At 36.4% G+C, this 13,069-nt stretch overlaps 1 protein-coding gene across 1 annotated transcript in view; it reads right to left on the bottom strand.

Annotated features, from left to right (window-relative positions):
- Positions 1-13,069, bottom strand: part of LOC140158509 (DNA-directed RNA polymerase III subunit RPC1-like) — a 68,675-nt gene that overhangs the window by 38,776 nt on the left and 16,830 nt on the right. Inside the window, 9 exon segments of the mRNA XM_072181617.1 lie at positions 2,809-2,973; positions 4,536-4,671; positions 5,389-5,516; positions 6,020-6,089; positions 6,572-6,712; positions 6,968-7,063; positions 8,374-8,419; positions 8,852-8,955; positions 9,387-9,434. Coding sequence (XP_072037718.1) covers positions 2,809-2,973; positions 4,536-4,671; positions 5,389-5,516; positions 6,020-6,089; positions 6,572-6,712; positions 6,968-7,063; positions 8,374-8,419; positions 8,852-8,955; positions 9,387-9,434 — 934 coding nt within the window.

Genomic DNA, 13,069 nt, shown 5'->3' with positions numbered 1-13,069 from the left:
TATAAATCACATTAGGTCTAAGGCTGTGCTAACACTTTTCTTTGATGACTTTGACCGCAATGTTTTATTTTTTCAAATATCTTAAAAATTCAAGAATCTAAGCTAATTGAACAGACAGTAGTGATAGAGCTAGATGCATTAGTGCATACTTTTATAGACATCCAAATACCACGAAAATGTTGGAACTTTTAAACTCAAAAACCATAACTGTGCTAAAGAATCTTTGTAAATTTATCCAAGTATTGGAGGCAAAGTTAACTTAAATTCCAGGTAACTTTCTTTTTCTTTCATTATTTAAAGTGTGCTTCTTTTAGATATTATATTCTGTACATATTACAATATTGAAATATTATATTCTTTATAATTATATACTTTTAAATGTTTATCATAATTTGCCAAATACCACTGTTACTATGACAAAGAGCTCTTTTTATATTACATGTATATTGTATTTTTCCTCAGAGCTCTCTATGCTTTGTATATTGTACTTTGTTTGTATCTCTCATACCCCGGAAGGGGTCGATAGAGATTGAAATAAAACTAAACTATAAACTATCTGACTCGATGTAGCACCCCAAAAGAGACCATTTTTGACATAAAACCTGTTTTAGACATTTTTTTGAAAAAATGCTTCCTTCACCCTAAAAAGGTGGTTTTAATTATTCAGTTTCCTATACTTTTGTACATGAGAGACATTCTTCAAAGTCTTTTTTTGGCGTAATAACTTGGCCTACACGACCGAAATTGATATATGTAATGCATAATATAAAAAACAATATTTCATTAAATTTTGACCCCCCTCTCAACTTTGAGTGTGTGGGAGGGGCCACATGGGGGGGGGTACTAGTGTGCATCCTCTGGTCATACTACCCCTACCACATTATGTTGACCGTACCCACCAAGTTTCGTGCCCATCGACAGTTTTAGTCATTTGACCTCAGATGACCCCTGGATGACCTTGGGTGACCTTGACACACTAACCAATACAAACTAGTTCTGACTGGGTTGAAGATGCACCCACCCACCAAGTTTGAAGAACGTACGACCCCTAGTCTCCGAGAAAATAGGTTTTTGCATTTTATGCATAAATTATGCAAATTAGGTACTTAATTACCATATTTTGCGCTGAAAATCGAATCGGGTTGAGATCCTCTGGTCATACTACCCCCTACCACGTTTCATCATCATAGGGCTTAGGGAACCTGTTTTAGACAAATTTTTTTGAAAAAATGCTTCCTTCACCCTAAAAAGGTGGTTTTAATTATTCAGTTTCCTATACTTTTGTACATGAGAGACATTTTTCAAAGTCTTTTTTGGCCTAATAACTTGGCCTACGACCGAAATTGATATATGTAATCAAATATAAAAACAATATTTCATTAAATTTTTGACCCCCCCTCAACTTTGAGTGTGTGGGAGGGGCCACATGGGGGGGTACTAGTGTGCATCCTCTGGTCATACTACCCCCTACCACATTATGTTGACCGTACCCACCAGGTTTCGTGCCCATACGACAGGTTTTAGTCATTTGACCTCAGATGACCCCTGGATGACCTTGGGTGACCTTGACGCACTAACCAATACAAACTTGTTCTGTCTGGGGTGAAGATGCACCCACCCACCAAGTTTGAAGAACGTGCGAGCCCTAGGCGCCGAGAAAATAGGTTTTGCATTTTATGCATAAATTATGCAAATTAGGTACTTAATTACCATATTTTGCGCTGAAAATCGAATCGGGTTGAGATCCTCTGGTCATACTACCCCCTACCACGTTTCATCATCATAGGGCTTAGGGTTCTTACGAATCCCCCAGATACAGCTCCACAAGGCGGATTTCTTCAGATTTCCAACCATATTTGTAGAATTGTTGCGCATAAATTATGCAAATTAACAACTAAATGCGCATACTTTTCGCGAAAAACTAATCAGGTGATCAGCAGATGTGTATCATACCTGCCACCAGGTTTCGTTACCATGCGCCAAACGGATCTTGAGATAGTCTGTCCACAAACTCCGCTATCAATTTGCGCTGATTTTCGCATAAATTATGCAAATTAGCTATGTTAATTTGCATATTTTTCACCGAAAACATACGGTTACGGAGCAAACTTGGATACCCTTCCTCCCACCAAGTAGCGCGCCGTAAGTCTTACGGTTCCCCAGATACAGCTCCGGACGGACACACATACATACATCCACACACACATCCATCCATCCACACACGGACAGACAGAAATAGTGATTACTAAGTCCCATCCTGAACAAAGTTCAGGCGAGACAATAATAATGGACATTTATAAAGCGCACAAAACAAAGGATCTCTAGGTGCTGCACAAAAGGAAAAATACCGTAAACTAAAATACTGTCAAGCCTGATAAACTCATCTTACTTGACTAAAATGTCACTGATCATGTGAGTGGAAATTTTATTTCCAGTTTTTGATTTATTTACAAATCTATTTTTGATCGACTGGATGAATAATCTACACCATGATACATGAAGAAAAAGAGAATCCATTCTTGTGAAAAGGTCTTTGCAAGCCAGTGTTTCATCAACATAACTAGAATATTAAGCCTTTGAAGCCAGGATCAACCCCTTCAATGGGTTAACCAGAGCAATCAGAGTTGTAAATTCTCTTTTCTGTACAATTTCCAATGTTGTTAATGCTGGGACCAAAACAAACATAATAAGAAAGCACCAGTCACATAATCATCTAAAACAACCAAAACACAAACAAACCATAGAGATAAGCACTTGATGCATTGTAAATTTGTACAAGATTGATTGCAGAAATAATCTGAAACTTACTAAGAAAGAATGGGCATATCTTTGCCAGACGACTCATAGCATCAGCAGCTACCTCCTCCCCATAGTCCCTCATCAGGATGTAGAAGATGTTACTCTTTGAACCGGCGCCCAAGGTACTCTTATCCATTGCACCACACAGGAGCTGACTGTTATGGACAACTATGTCTGAAGCAATAAACAGAGATGCCAATGGGTTATGAAAAAAAATCTGAAATTTGCGAGCGTAGGGAGCGGGCGACAAGTGTCGCCCCCACGACCGGGGTCCAGGGGCCCGCTTAAGGGCCCCTGGTGGGATCCAGGGGCAAAGCCCGTCAGGCTTTGGGGGCAAAGCCCCCAAAGCCAGAGGGTTTCTACACATTTTACACTGCAGGAGACACCATTTCTGAGGTAAAATTACATTCAAATGGATAAAAAAAATAAGGTTATTTTGAGAAAACAAGCCTAGATAGCAGTATTGAAGACTATCTATTATACATGTAATATTCTTCAAGGCTTGTTTTCTCAAAATTATACCATAAAATATGCAAATTAGGTACCTAAGCCCAGGCAATTTTAGCAGAATTAGCACCCCAAAAGGCCATTTTTAACATAAATACCAGTTTTAGACTTTTTTTGAAAAAAATGCTTCCTTCATCCCAAAAAAGTGGTTTTAAATGTTCAGTTTCCTATACTTTTGTACATGAGAGACCATTTTCCAAAGTATTTTTTGGCCTAATAATATGGCCTACATGGCTGAAATGGATATATATAATGCGTAATATAAAAACGATGATTCATCAAATTTTTGACCCCCTCCCTATTTTTTTGTTAAATTTTCAAAAAATATTTTTGGCCAAAAAAGCAAGTTATATGCCCTAAATTACTTGTTATTTAATGTTGGAAACCATAGAAATACTGCTACTTCAAAAAAAAAAAAATTGCCAATTTTATTTTACAAAGTTGGATAAAGTTGTACATTTTAATTACTTTTACTTCTACTGAACAGCTAGCAATGTATATTAATTCAATGTGTTCCTGACTGTTCAATAGAAGCAAAAGTAATCAAAATGTACAACTTTATCCAACTTTGTAAAATAAAATTGGCAATTTTTTTTTGAAATAGAAGTATTTCTATGGTTTCCAACCTTGAATAACAAGTAATTTAGGGTTTATTACCTCCCCCCCCCCCCCCCCCCCTTTTTGAAAATTAAAAAAAAACAAAAAAAAAAAAAACAAAAAAAAAAAATTTTTTTTTTTTTTAGAAAATCTGATTTTTTTGGAAAAATGCAAAAAAATCGGAATTCCGATTTAAATCGGAAGATTGGCATCTCTGAATAAACAGGTGTATATTCAATTAGAATGGTGAGCAACATAACAGGTATACAATATTTGACTATTTGTCATTTTTTCAGAAATCAGCTAAATGACCCAACAAAATCACTGATAGCTTGGAAAAAAATCATATTTTTATGCTATATTTTTACAATTTTCTGAATCTTTTTCATGTTTGTTAAACTCAATCCACTTTGGCCAAAGAGCAGCTTGTTTTTAAATTGCATACAATTAAAGTTCTTAAAAATGCAAAATCTGGGTTGGTCGGTCCCATGGTAGAACAGGTTTCTGTCATTATCACATTACACCACAGACTACCAACTGGTGCTACCAACATGGCTTCTACATCTTCCAACTGATATATTACTGCAATGAACTAACAAACAACAAGTTAACATCAATGTGATAATACTTACATGAGTCATTAACACAGAGATCTTCATCTTTGGTATAACCCTTCCCTTTGGCTCTCAGATTTGCTATGATCCCACAACTCTGGTTAGGATTCAATATCAGTCCAAATATCTGCTTTCCTGTCCACATGTTCATTGGCTGCAGCATCATCATCACATACAAGGGAGAACAACAGAGATATTAAATGTTGGTAGTATTTTATTTAACAAAATGAAATTATAAAATCACTTTTTCAAAATAACAACTACTAATCCTTCTTTCAGTTGTGCAGATTCCAAGGTTTTTTTACCTACGAAAATGGGAACCACCATCAGTTTTGAATTGAGCCGTTTAGGAAATACAAAACAAGAGCAATGAGATGGCGCAGAAGCCTTGCCTGCATAGAGCATTCACAACTGGAAATGTATAATTTGCTCTGAACAAGTCACTTGAGCTGTCACATCTAACCCTTTAGCTAGACCATCTCTGGCCTGTCTTTTACACTTATGTATGTTATCATGTGCTTATGCAATATACAAATACTTTGTATTGTTCATGTTGCTGCAAGTTAACATTTATACAATTTCAGTCACTGACTATTTAGTATAATACATACAGTAACAATGATTATAATGAAATCAAATGTCCACATAATCCTGCCAAATTAGTAATGTTCTTCTTTCTTGCAACATCTGTACAGACACCATCCATAGTCTCTTTCTGAACAAGTTCAGGTGAGACAAAAAAATGTGCAGACAAAAAAAGCTCACACTGGTAATTCATGAAAGCATGCAATTTGAACTGGAAATTCCACCTGAAAGACAAACCACTTTAATTTTCTTGATCTAATCACATATAAGATGCAAACAAACTTACCTTAATTATAGCAGGAGGTGGGAGGTCAATACGTAGGTATTTGTCTCTTCCAGAGAGCATACTGGCTATGATTTGACATGTCTTAGCTCTATCAAAGAATATCTCCTTTTGAGTCAGTAAGTAGCCACCTGAAACATGTTAACACAAAACTATGATAGTCAGTCATCATCTGACTAGAATTGTTGTTTCAGCAATTCTTAAGGGTTTGACCCACCAGTACTCCAATTCGTACTGAATCTTGCAAATGTGCACTTTGTCATGATCTCTAATCCTAGCTGTACTAAATCTAACAAAAACCAACACCTTGAGGGTTTGTAGTGCACGTCTGCCTAAAACTACTCCTATGAATTCTAACAAATATAACAGAATTAACAGACAAAGCAGTTCATGTTTTTTTTTTTCTAAAGTGCGAAACAATCTGGATATTAAATGTGTACTTTCATGTTTAAATTGTAAACTGCTCATCCCATAGGGAGGATATTAATCATAAACGAAGGCTAAGATTAGTTTTGTTACTGACTTAAATTATTTAAAGGTAAAAATCATCCTACACATATATTTTTTCAAAACCTAAACAAAGGCAGGTGACTTCTGGATTTTTGTGTTGGTCAGGAAAGAGCTGAGTACTAACCTGTAATGAAGTCCTGTATAGCAGCAATGAGTGGCTCACCATTTCTAGGGGTAACCATGTTGGATTTGACCTACAAAAATAAATGGATGCAGTTGAAAATCATAAATAATGCAGACAAAATTAATCATTCTACTGACATAAATTGATATCATTCATTTCATCCGAAATTTCTTATGACTATATGATTTCTTAGGGTGACAAAAAGGGCTATGGAAAGAATTACAATAACTGTAACAAAGGACGACAGGATGATAAATTTACAAAAAATCAAAGAAATGAAGGTGGCAGGACACCTGGCCAGGATATTATGACAACAGACAGACACACAGAGCAACAGATTGGACACCTAGACACCTAACCAGAAGAGGGAGACAAAACAGGAGATGGAGGGATGAGTTAATGGCACAAAACGGCATTGCTTGGCAGAGAATAGCTCAAGATAGAATAGATTGGAAATTTCCGTGGAGTGAAACAGGCTAAAGAAGAAGAATTGTGAATAGTCCATAGATTCAAAGGTATTTGAGAAGTGTGATAATTCTGTATTTCTCTTACCCCCATGAGACACAAGGCTTCTGCCTTTGCTTCTTCCGTCTGTGGTAAATGCAGATTCATCTCATCACCATCAAAATCAGCATTGTATGGGTTACACACACATTCATTGAAACGGAATGTCCTGAATGGCATAACACGAGCCTGCACAAATAACAAAACATCATCTCAATATCATTTCAAATCAACAGAAAATTGTGAGTGCACTGTTCCAATACTCACCATATCTGATTTTGTTCACTAAAATATCATGTCACTTAGCGAGAAGATTCCTTTGAAAAAGTAACAGTTATCATTGAAGTTAATAAGTTAGCATCTGTTATTTTTTGATTTGTGAAAATTAAACAATTTTGCTAAAATTTCCATTTACGTTTACCATAAGGAACGCAATCAACTTACATAGTGAGCCATGATACTAAGTTTATGTAGGGAAGGCTGTCTGTTGAATAACACTACATCACCATCCATCAGATGCCTCTCAACTATGTCACCATACTGTATAACAGAAACAAAAACCAAACTATAGTCACATCTACAATCCCATATTAATGAAACCGACTGTTGTATAATAATCTGACAATATCTATCTCATACTGTCTTCATCAAGGATTTGTCCCCGCAATCACTGTATTTACAGTACATGTGCTTTTCATGAACTTTGAAAACACCACGTTTTGTTCTCATTTTACAAAGGTTTTGCCCATATGTTTGACATTTATTCAGATTGAATTATTCTTTATAGCTCTGGACACTTTTCCTTTGTCAAAATGGATAACTGATTATGTTAAATTTATTTATCTATTTCATGCGATTCATATTTCACACAATTTGGAACATGCATATGAATCCACAAATATAGAGTGCAGGGGTCGACTCTTTAAAATCTCGCCATTCGTAATAGTTATACAGGGTGAGTCAAAAAAAGTGCAATAGAGAAAATAATCCATTTTTATTTAAAAACAGATTTGAACCTTATAGGTTTTAAAACATTTTACAAATGATATATCCATTAGTGACCTTGTGTGAAAAAACCAAGGAATTAGCATTTACCGTTTTGTTTTTATGACACATTTTATAGCGATACCCAATTTTAATGTTTGTCCAAGAAACATCTAAAATTTAAAAGTCGGGCCACTCTGTGTAAGGTAGATTTGGAACAACTGCTATTTTCTTAACCTCATTGGCATTGAAATAAAATGGAGCACCCAAATTGTTATTGTCCTTGGTCTTGTTTAAGGAAAAGAAACATTATTTATTGTTATTTTCATGTTACCTTTACTTTATAGATGTTTATTCTCTATCAAAAACATACACATTTGCAGGCGGGTTTTTTCAAATGTTGAAATGAAATGCGCGCAAATTGAAGTGGAGTGAATTATAAAATATCCAGTAAGTTGGATATACTGGGATTAAAAAAACTAGAGTTGGAGTCGAGTGAGATATGAAGGACCTAAAGTAAATGTTAAAAAGTTTGTTTGAACAGAAAAAAATAATTAAAATAACGCAAAAATCAACCTTATTTAAGTTAAAGTCAGTTTCAGAGCTGGTGCCTTTATCGTGCATTATGTGCTCTCATTCAAAATGCATGGTACCTCGTGGACAAATAATGAAATTGGGTATCGTAGCAAAAGGACTCATAACAATTAAACGGTAGATGTGGTTGACTTCAGTTTTTCACAACAGGTGACTATTGAGTGTGGCATTTATAGAAACTTTCAATAATTGGAAAGTTCAAAGTTTTTCTTACATAAATATCGATTCTTTGCTCTATTGCACTTTTTTTGACTCACCCTGTAGTAACCTACCTTGAGCTCCTGTGCCATCTTTTGCCTGTTGCCATATCTTAAGTACCTTTGTACAAAAGAAGAAGTAAGAATACATCAAATGATTACCAAACAATTAATTGTTGTTATTTAAGGAACTGCATATTTTGTCTGTGTTCTTGCCTAATTGAAATTTTCCTGAAAGTGGGTCATTTCTGATGAAGTCCTCCGATTAAATGGAATATATTACAATGTGAGTTGAAAATATCAAATTTAGTTTGAACAAGCAAAATTTTAAAAATAATATTAGAACAACAAAGCTGATGAATCTTTCCACTAATTTTCTTTCAAGCCTTGTGGTGGCCTGAAGCCAAGAGCACAATCATAAAGACCATAAGTTACCAAATATCAATTTGCCTATTGGAAAAACCTCATTTTGGTAGCAAGATGGTGGATCTGTGTAAAACATTCTACATCTGGCCTAGGTCAGCTCTTGACAGTCCTGTTTGAAATTACCTACTTTTTATGGTTGGTATGCCTCTGTTCTACAAAGTTTGCACCTGGGTGAACATCACATCCATTGATGACAATCTTTCTCATAAGGGCTATGTTAGCTTTGGTGACCTATATATGGAAACAATGATAAGTGAGTTTCAATAAGAATATTATGCACAGCACCTTTTTCATAATTGGTATAACCCACTTATCTGCAGTAGTAGGAACTCACTTGACAATCTTTTTACGGACCCACTATATCAATACTCGTTTCACAGCAGAAACCCACGATACTTACCGACCCCACCCTGATGATCATGTGAAATGAATTGGGTTATCACCTGATTGATGCTACTTTGCTTATTCAGCAAATGAGGTGCCGATATGTACTAATGACTGGATTCAATATGCCCATCAGGACCTTATTTCTGTATTTATGTAGTACACACCTGACATTAACAAGAAAGTACGACAGAACTCTGCTAAATGGTGTTCGCTTATAATATCAGTAATTTAACCAATTTCAATAGGATCATTGTTACTGCCAAATGCTTGATTACCTTTTCTGGATAGGTTAAAATCTTGGCCACATGTACAGGCACAGCAACCTAAAAATAAATAAGAAGCATAAAAACTATTAGACCACATGATATAAAAAAAAAAAAAAAAATTAGGATAAGGACATTAACTTTAAAGATAAAATTAATGTAACATGTCTAATGTCAATGAAATATTTGTGGGTTCAAATCATCTCATCAAAAATAATGATTTGTAAGGAAATAAAGTTTTCTAACTCGTGAAACAGTTAAACAACCCATTTGACCCCAAGCAGAGATACTTCCGGGTCGTGTTTTGTCAGATCGCAATTCCCCGGGAGTTTCCATGGTTGCCGTTTTAGCATCATCGTTTCAGCCAATGAGAGCGTTCCTTTCATGTGGGCTTGGCCACGGAGATCGCAGATTTTGATCATTGCATTTGTTGACCAGCAATCAGGAGGACGTAAAATTTTATTTCTCAAAAATATATTGCTCGACTTGTATTCTCCATCGTTTAAGCTCAAAGTCAAAAGGAAGCTTACACTATATACAAGTACGTGTAGACGCAAACCATGGGGAAAAGGAAGTCGACAAATACAAATAGAAAGGCAAAAAGTCAGGCCAACTTGAGAAAAATTAACACTGCACCAAGCGGCAGTGGGGAGTGTTCGTCATCGGGAATGCCGTTAGACAAACAAGGAATTAGGAATTTACTCAGCCAAAACCAGCCTGAACATGCATGTTAACCAAGTTAACCAGCCCATACCAGCCGTGAATATGGATCGTGAAGGTGAGGAGCAAATTGAACTTGAAATAAACCAAGACCAAGACCAGGGCCAAGGTGAACAAGTGCAAGTTATACCTCCAGTACAGCACCAGCAAATGTTGTTAGATCAGGCGAGATCAGCACAAGGCATGTCAACAGCAGACAGGCTGCTAACAGGTAACGGAACAGTGGGGCAGAGTAATAATCACATAAATGAGAATGTTAATATGCCAGTACATGTCAATTAATAGATACATTTCATTTCTGTCTATTTTAACATGGCAACTAATGAATTAAATTCCTATCAAATACGCACTGTATATGATCACATACAGTCGTGCAGACGCACCTTATTCAGTAACACAGTACTGGCTGCGTTTGAGCGCACACCCTCGCAAGTTTTGCAATGGGTGTGTGCTCAAGAGGAGCATGCAGATGGTGGTTTACACTACCACATGGCCATTAGGCCTGGCAAAGTCGATTTTGAGTTTCCCGTCGCCCGCCCGCACTTCATTTTTGGGCCCGCACTTGAATTCATTATTGCGATTTTCGAAAAATAAAAATAAAATCTTATCATTTTTGCAAAAAAAACGATGAAATCCGTGCATTTTTAGTGGAAAAATCAAATTCAAAACATCGATTTCGCTACCGGCAGTAAACTCATTGCGGCCGGTTGATTGGCATCTGATAGTGATAGCCTAGATCCTGTAGGCCCGGTTCGCAACGCTTTGTAAATATGTTGACGTCGCTGTCCTTTTCCACGTATGTATCATATACTGGACTGACAGATTAATGCTGTCATGCAGATCAATGATTCTACAGTGCTGTTATGCGAAATCGCACAATGAATAGTGATGTTTGTGCGAATTAAAAAAAATATATTGATTTTGTTATTTTTGGATTTCTTTTCATAAATATCAATCATATATTTTAAAATAGTACTTGGTATCGTTTTACATTAATTTGATTGTACAAAAATGGCAAAATTTATATATTTCAACTCTGCTCTATTGTGACACTGTTGCACGAAATATGCGGTCGAACAAAAATATTTTTTTCAAGAATGGCTCGGCTCTGGCGAACCGAACACATCAAATGCCAATTGTTCAATTAAATTAAGTACATTTTCGACCTAATATTCCATCTCCAGTCGCTACGATATATGGTTTCATTTCTGTGTCAGTTTTGGTCCAAAACATGGTCAGAAACAGGTGCAAAAACATGCATAAACTCGGCCAATTTCTAGCAAATTTTTGTACTTCCGGGTCCGCGCTAAAACACGTGGTGCCACAATAATACAAAAAAATTATCATTTCGATTTTGCCTTTAAAATTGCTTTTACACAACGTAACAATAATATTAATAAAGGAAACGTGGATTATTTATGATGAAATAAAGTTAAAACATTAAAAACTGGATATTTTCAGGTTGTGATAAATAAGTAAATAAACATTAACCTCATGTTGTCAGGCCGCCACGCCACGCCTGTAATACACAAAACAAAGTGTGATTTCATCAACTTGGTCGCCGGCTGGGACTGGCTGGGATTTCCCCATCAAACCATCGTTCACGGAAAGCATACACAAAGTGCAAGATTTCCTGACGTTGTATTTACAAATATTGCAGAATTTAGGCCTACTTCAATTCTTAGCAGGTTGGTCAAAATTTTGGGGCTTTTATTATTAAAAAAAATATTGATAAGAATTAAGAATGGAAATTTCTAATTTTCATCTTCAACTAATGATTAAATTTCGAAGTTTTGTCTCAAGCGCCCACATACAACAAATGCATGGGATATGGACGCAGATCGATCTGCCTTCATGTTCAATTGGGAGCACAAATTGAGCTCCTCGGTTCTACCACTAGTGTAATTTTAAGTGCTCAAAGTTGCGCTCCTGAACAATTCCAGGAGAGCAATTAATTGAGCTCCAATGATTTCTTTAAACGAAGGACTGAATTGGTATCAATTTTGACCTTGCAGCCTCTTTGCAAGTTTATATCTTTGGTTAAACATCCTTTGAGTGAGTGAGCGGTAAATAACAACAGCTAACAACATGTTTTACACTCGCATTTTGTCATATAATGAAAGTCACGAAAATAATGAATAATGAATAATGAAAAAGTTACCTCACTTGTTTTCAAAAATTATGTGACGGAAACTCAAAATCGATTGTTCGGGGCCTTAAGTTAGATCGACTTCAACGATGGTTGCGGGTAAAACACAATCTTGAGGAGACGCACAATATTGTGGTCCATTTTAGTTCGACCCATGTCAACTATTATATATCCTGGCAGTATGCTACCAAAGAGGACCTCAACTTTTACAATCATTAAATCACATACGGCCTGGCAGTACGCTACCAAAGAGGACCTCAACTTTTTACAATCATTAGATCACTCTGTCTTGGCTAACCCACCCAACACACAACCCACGCTGGAAGCATTGACACAACAGGAGCCCAGACTCCGAAGGAAGCGGAAAGCACGACTTTCAAGCTACATGTATGAGGTTGGAGAAATAGCAGTTGATAACAACCTTGAAAATAAGCTGCAACTTTTAGCGTTTGCAAACGCCCAGAAGATTAACAGGGAGACAGATCTGGCAGAATTCATACTAAATAGAGGCAAGAAAGTAGTGGATGAAGTCCTAACAACAGCATGGGAGATGGCTGGGTCAGAGACAGCGCTTGAGAGAGCAAACCTAAGAAGAGTAGATATCCTTTCAAAAAGTTTCGATGGAGAATGTGTTGCTGGTTGTGGCCAGCAGAGGCTAGAGCAAGCATTCGACATCCTTCAGAGGAACCACATTGTTAGAGAAGAGTTCTGGGCAACTGTAAAATATTTGTTGACGGAAGGCCGAGGCAAACATAGCAACATCATGATCACTGGGCCAACAAAAGTTTCATGCTTCAACATCTTACTACCAAATAGAGCATTCGCC

Source organism: Amphiura filiformis, chromosome 8, assembly GCF_039555335.1.
Source record: "Amphiura filiformis chromosome 8, Afil_fr2py, whole genome shotgun sequence".
Classification (NCBI taxonomy): Eukaryota; Metazoa; Echinodermata; class Ophiuroidea; order Amphilepidida; family Amphiuridae; genus Amphiura; species Amphiura filiformis.
Note: the sequence above shows the minus strand (reverse complement) of the source record. Positions and strands in the feature narration are given on the sequence as shown.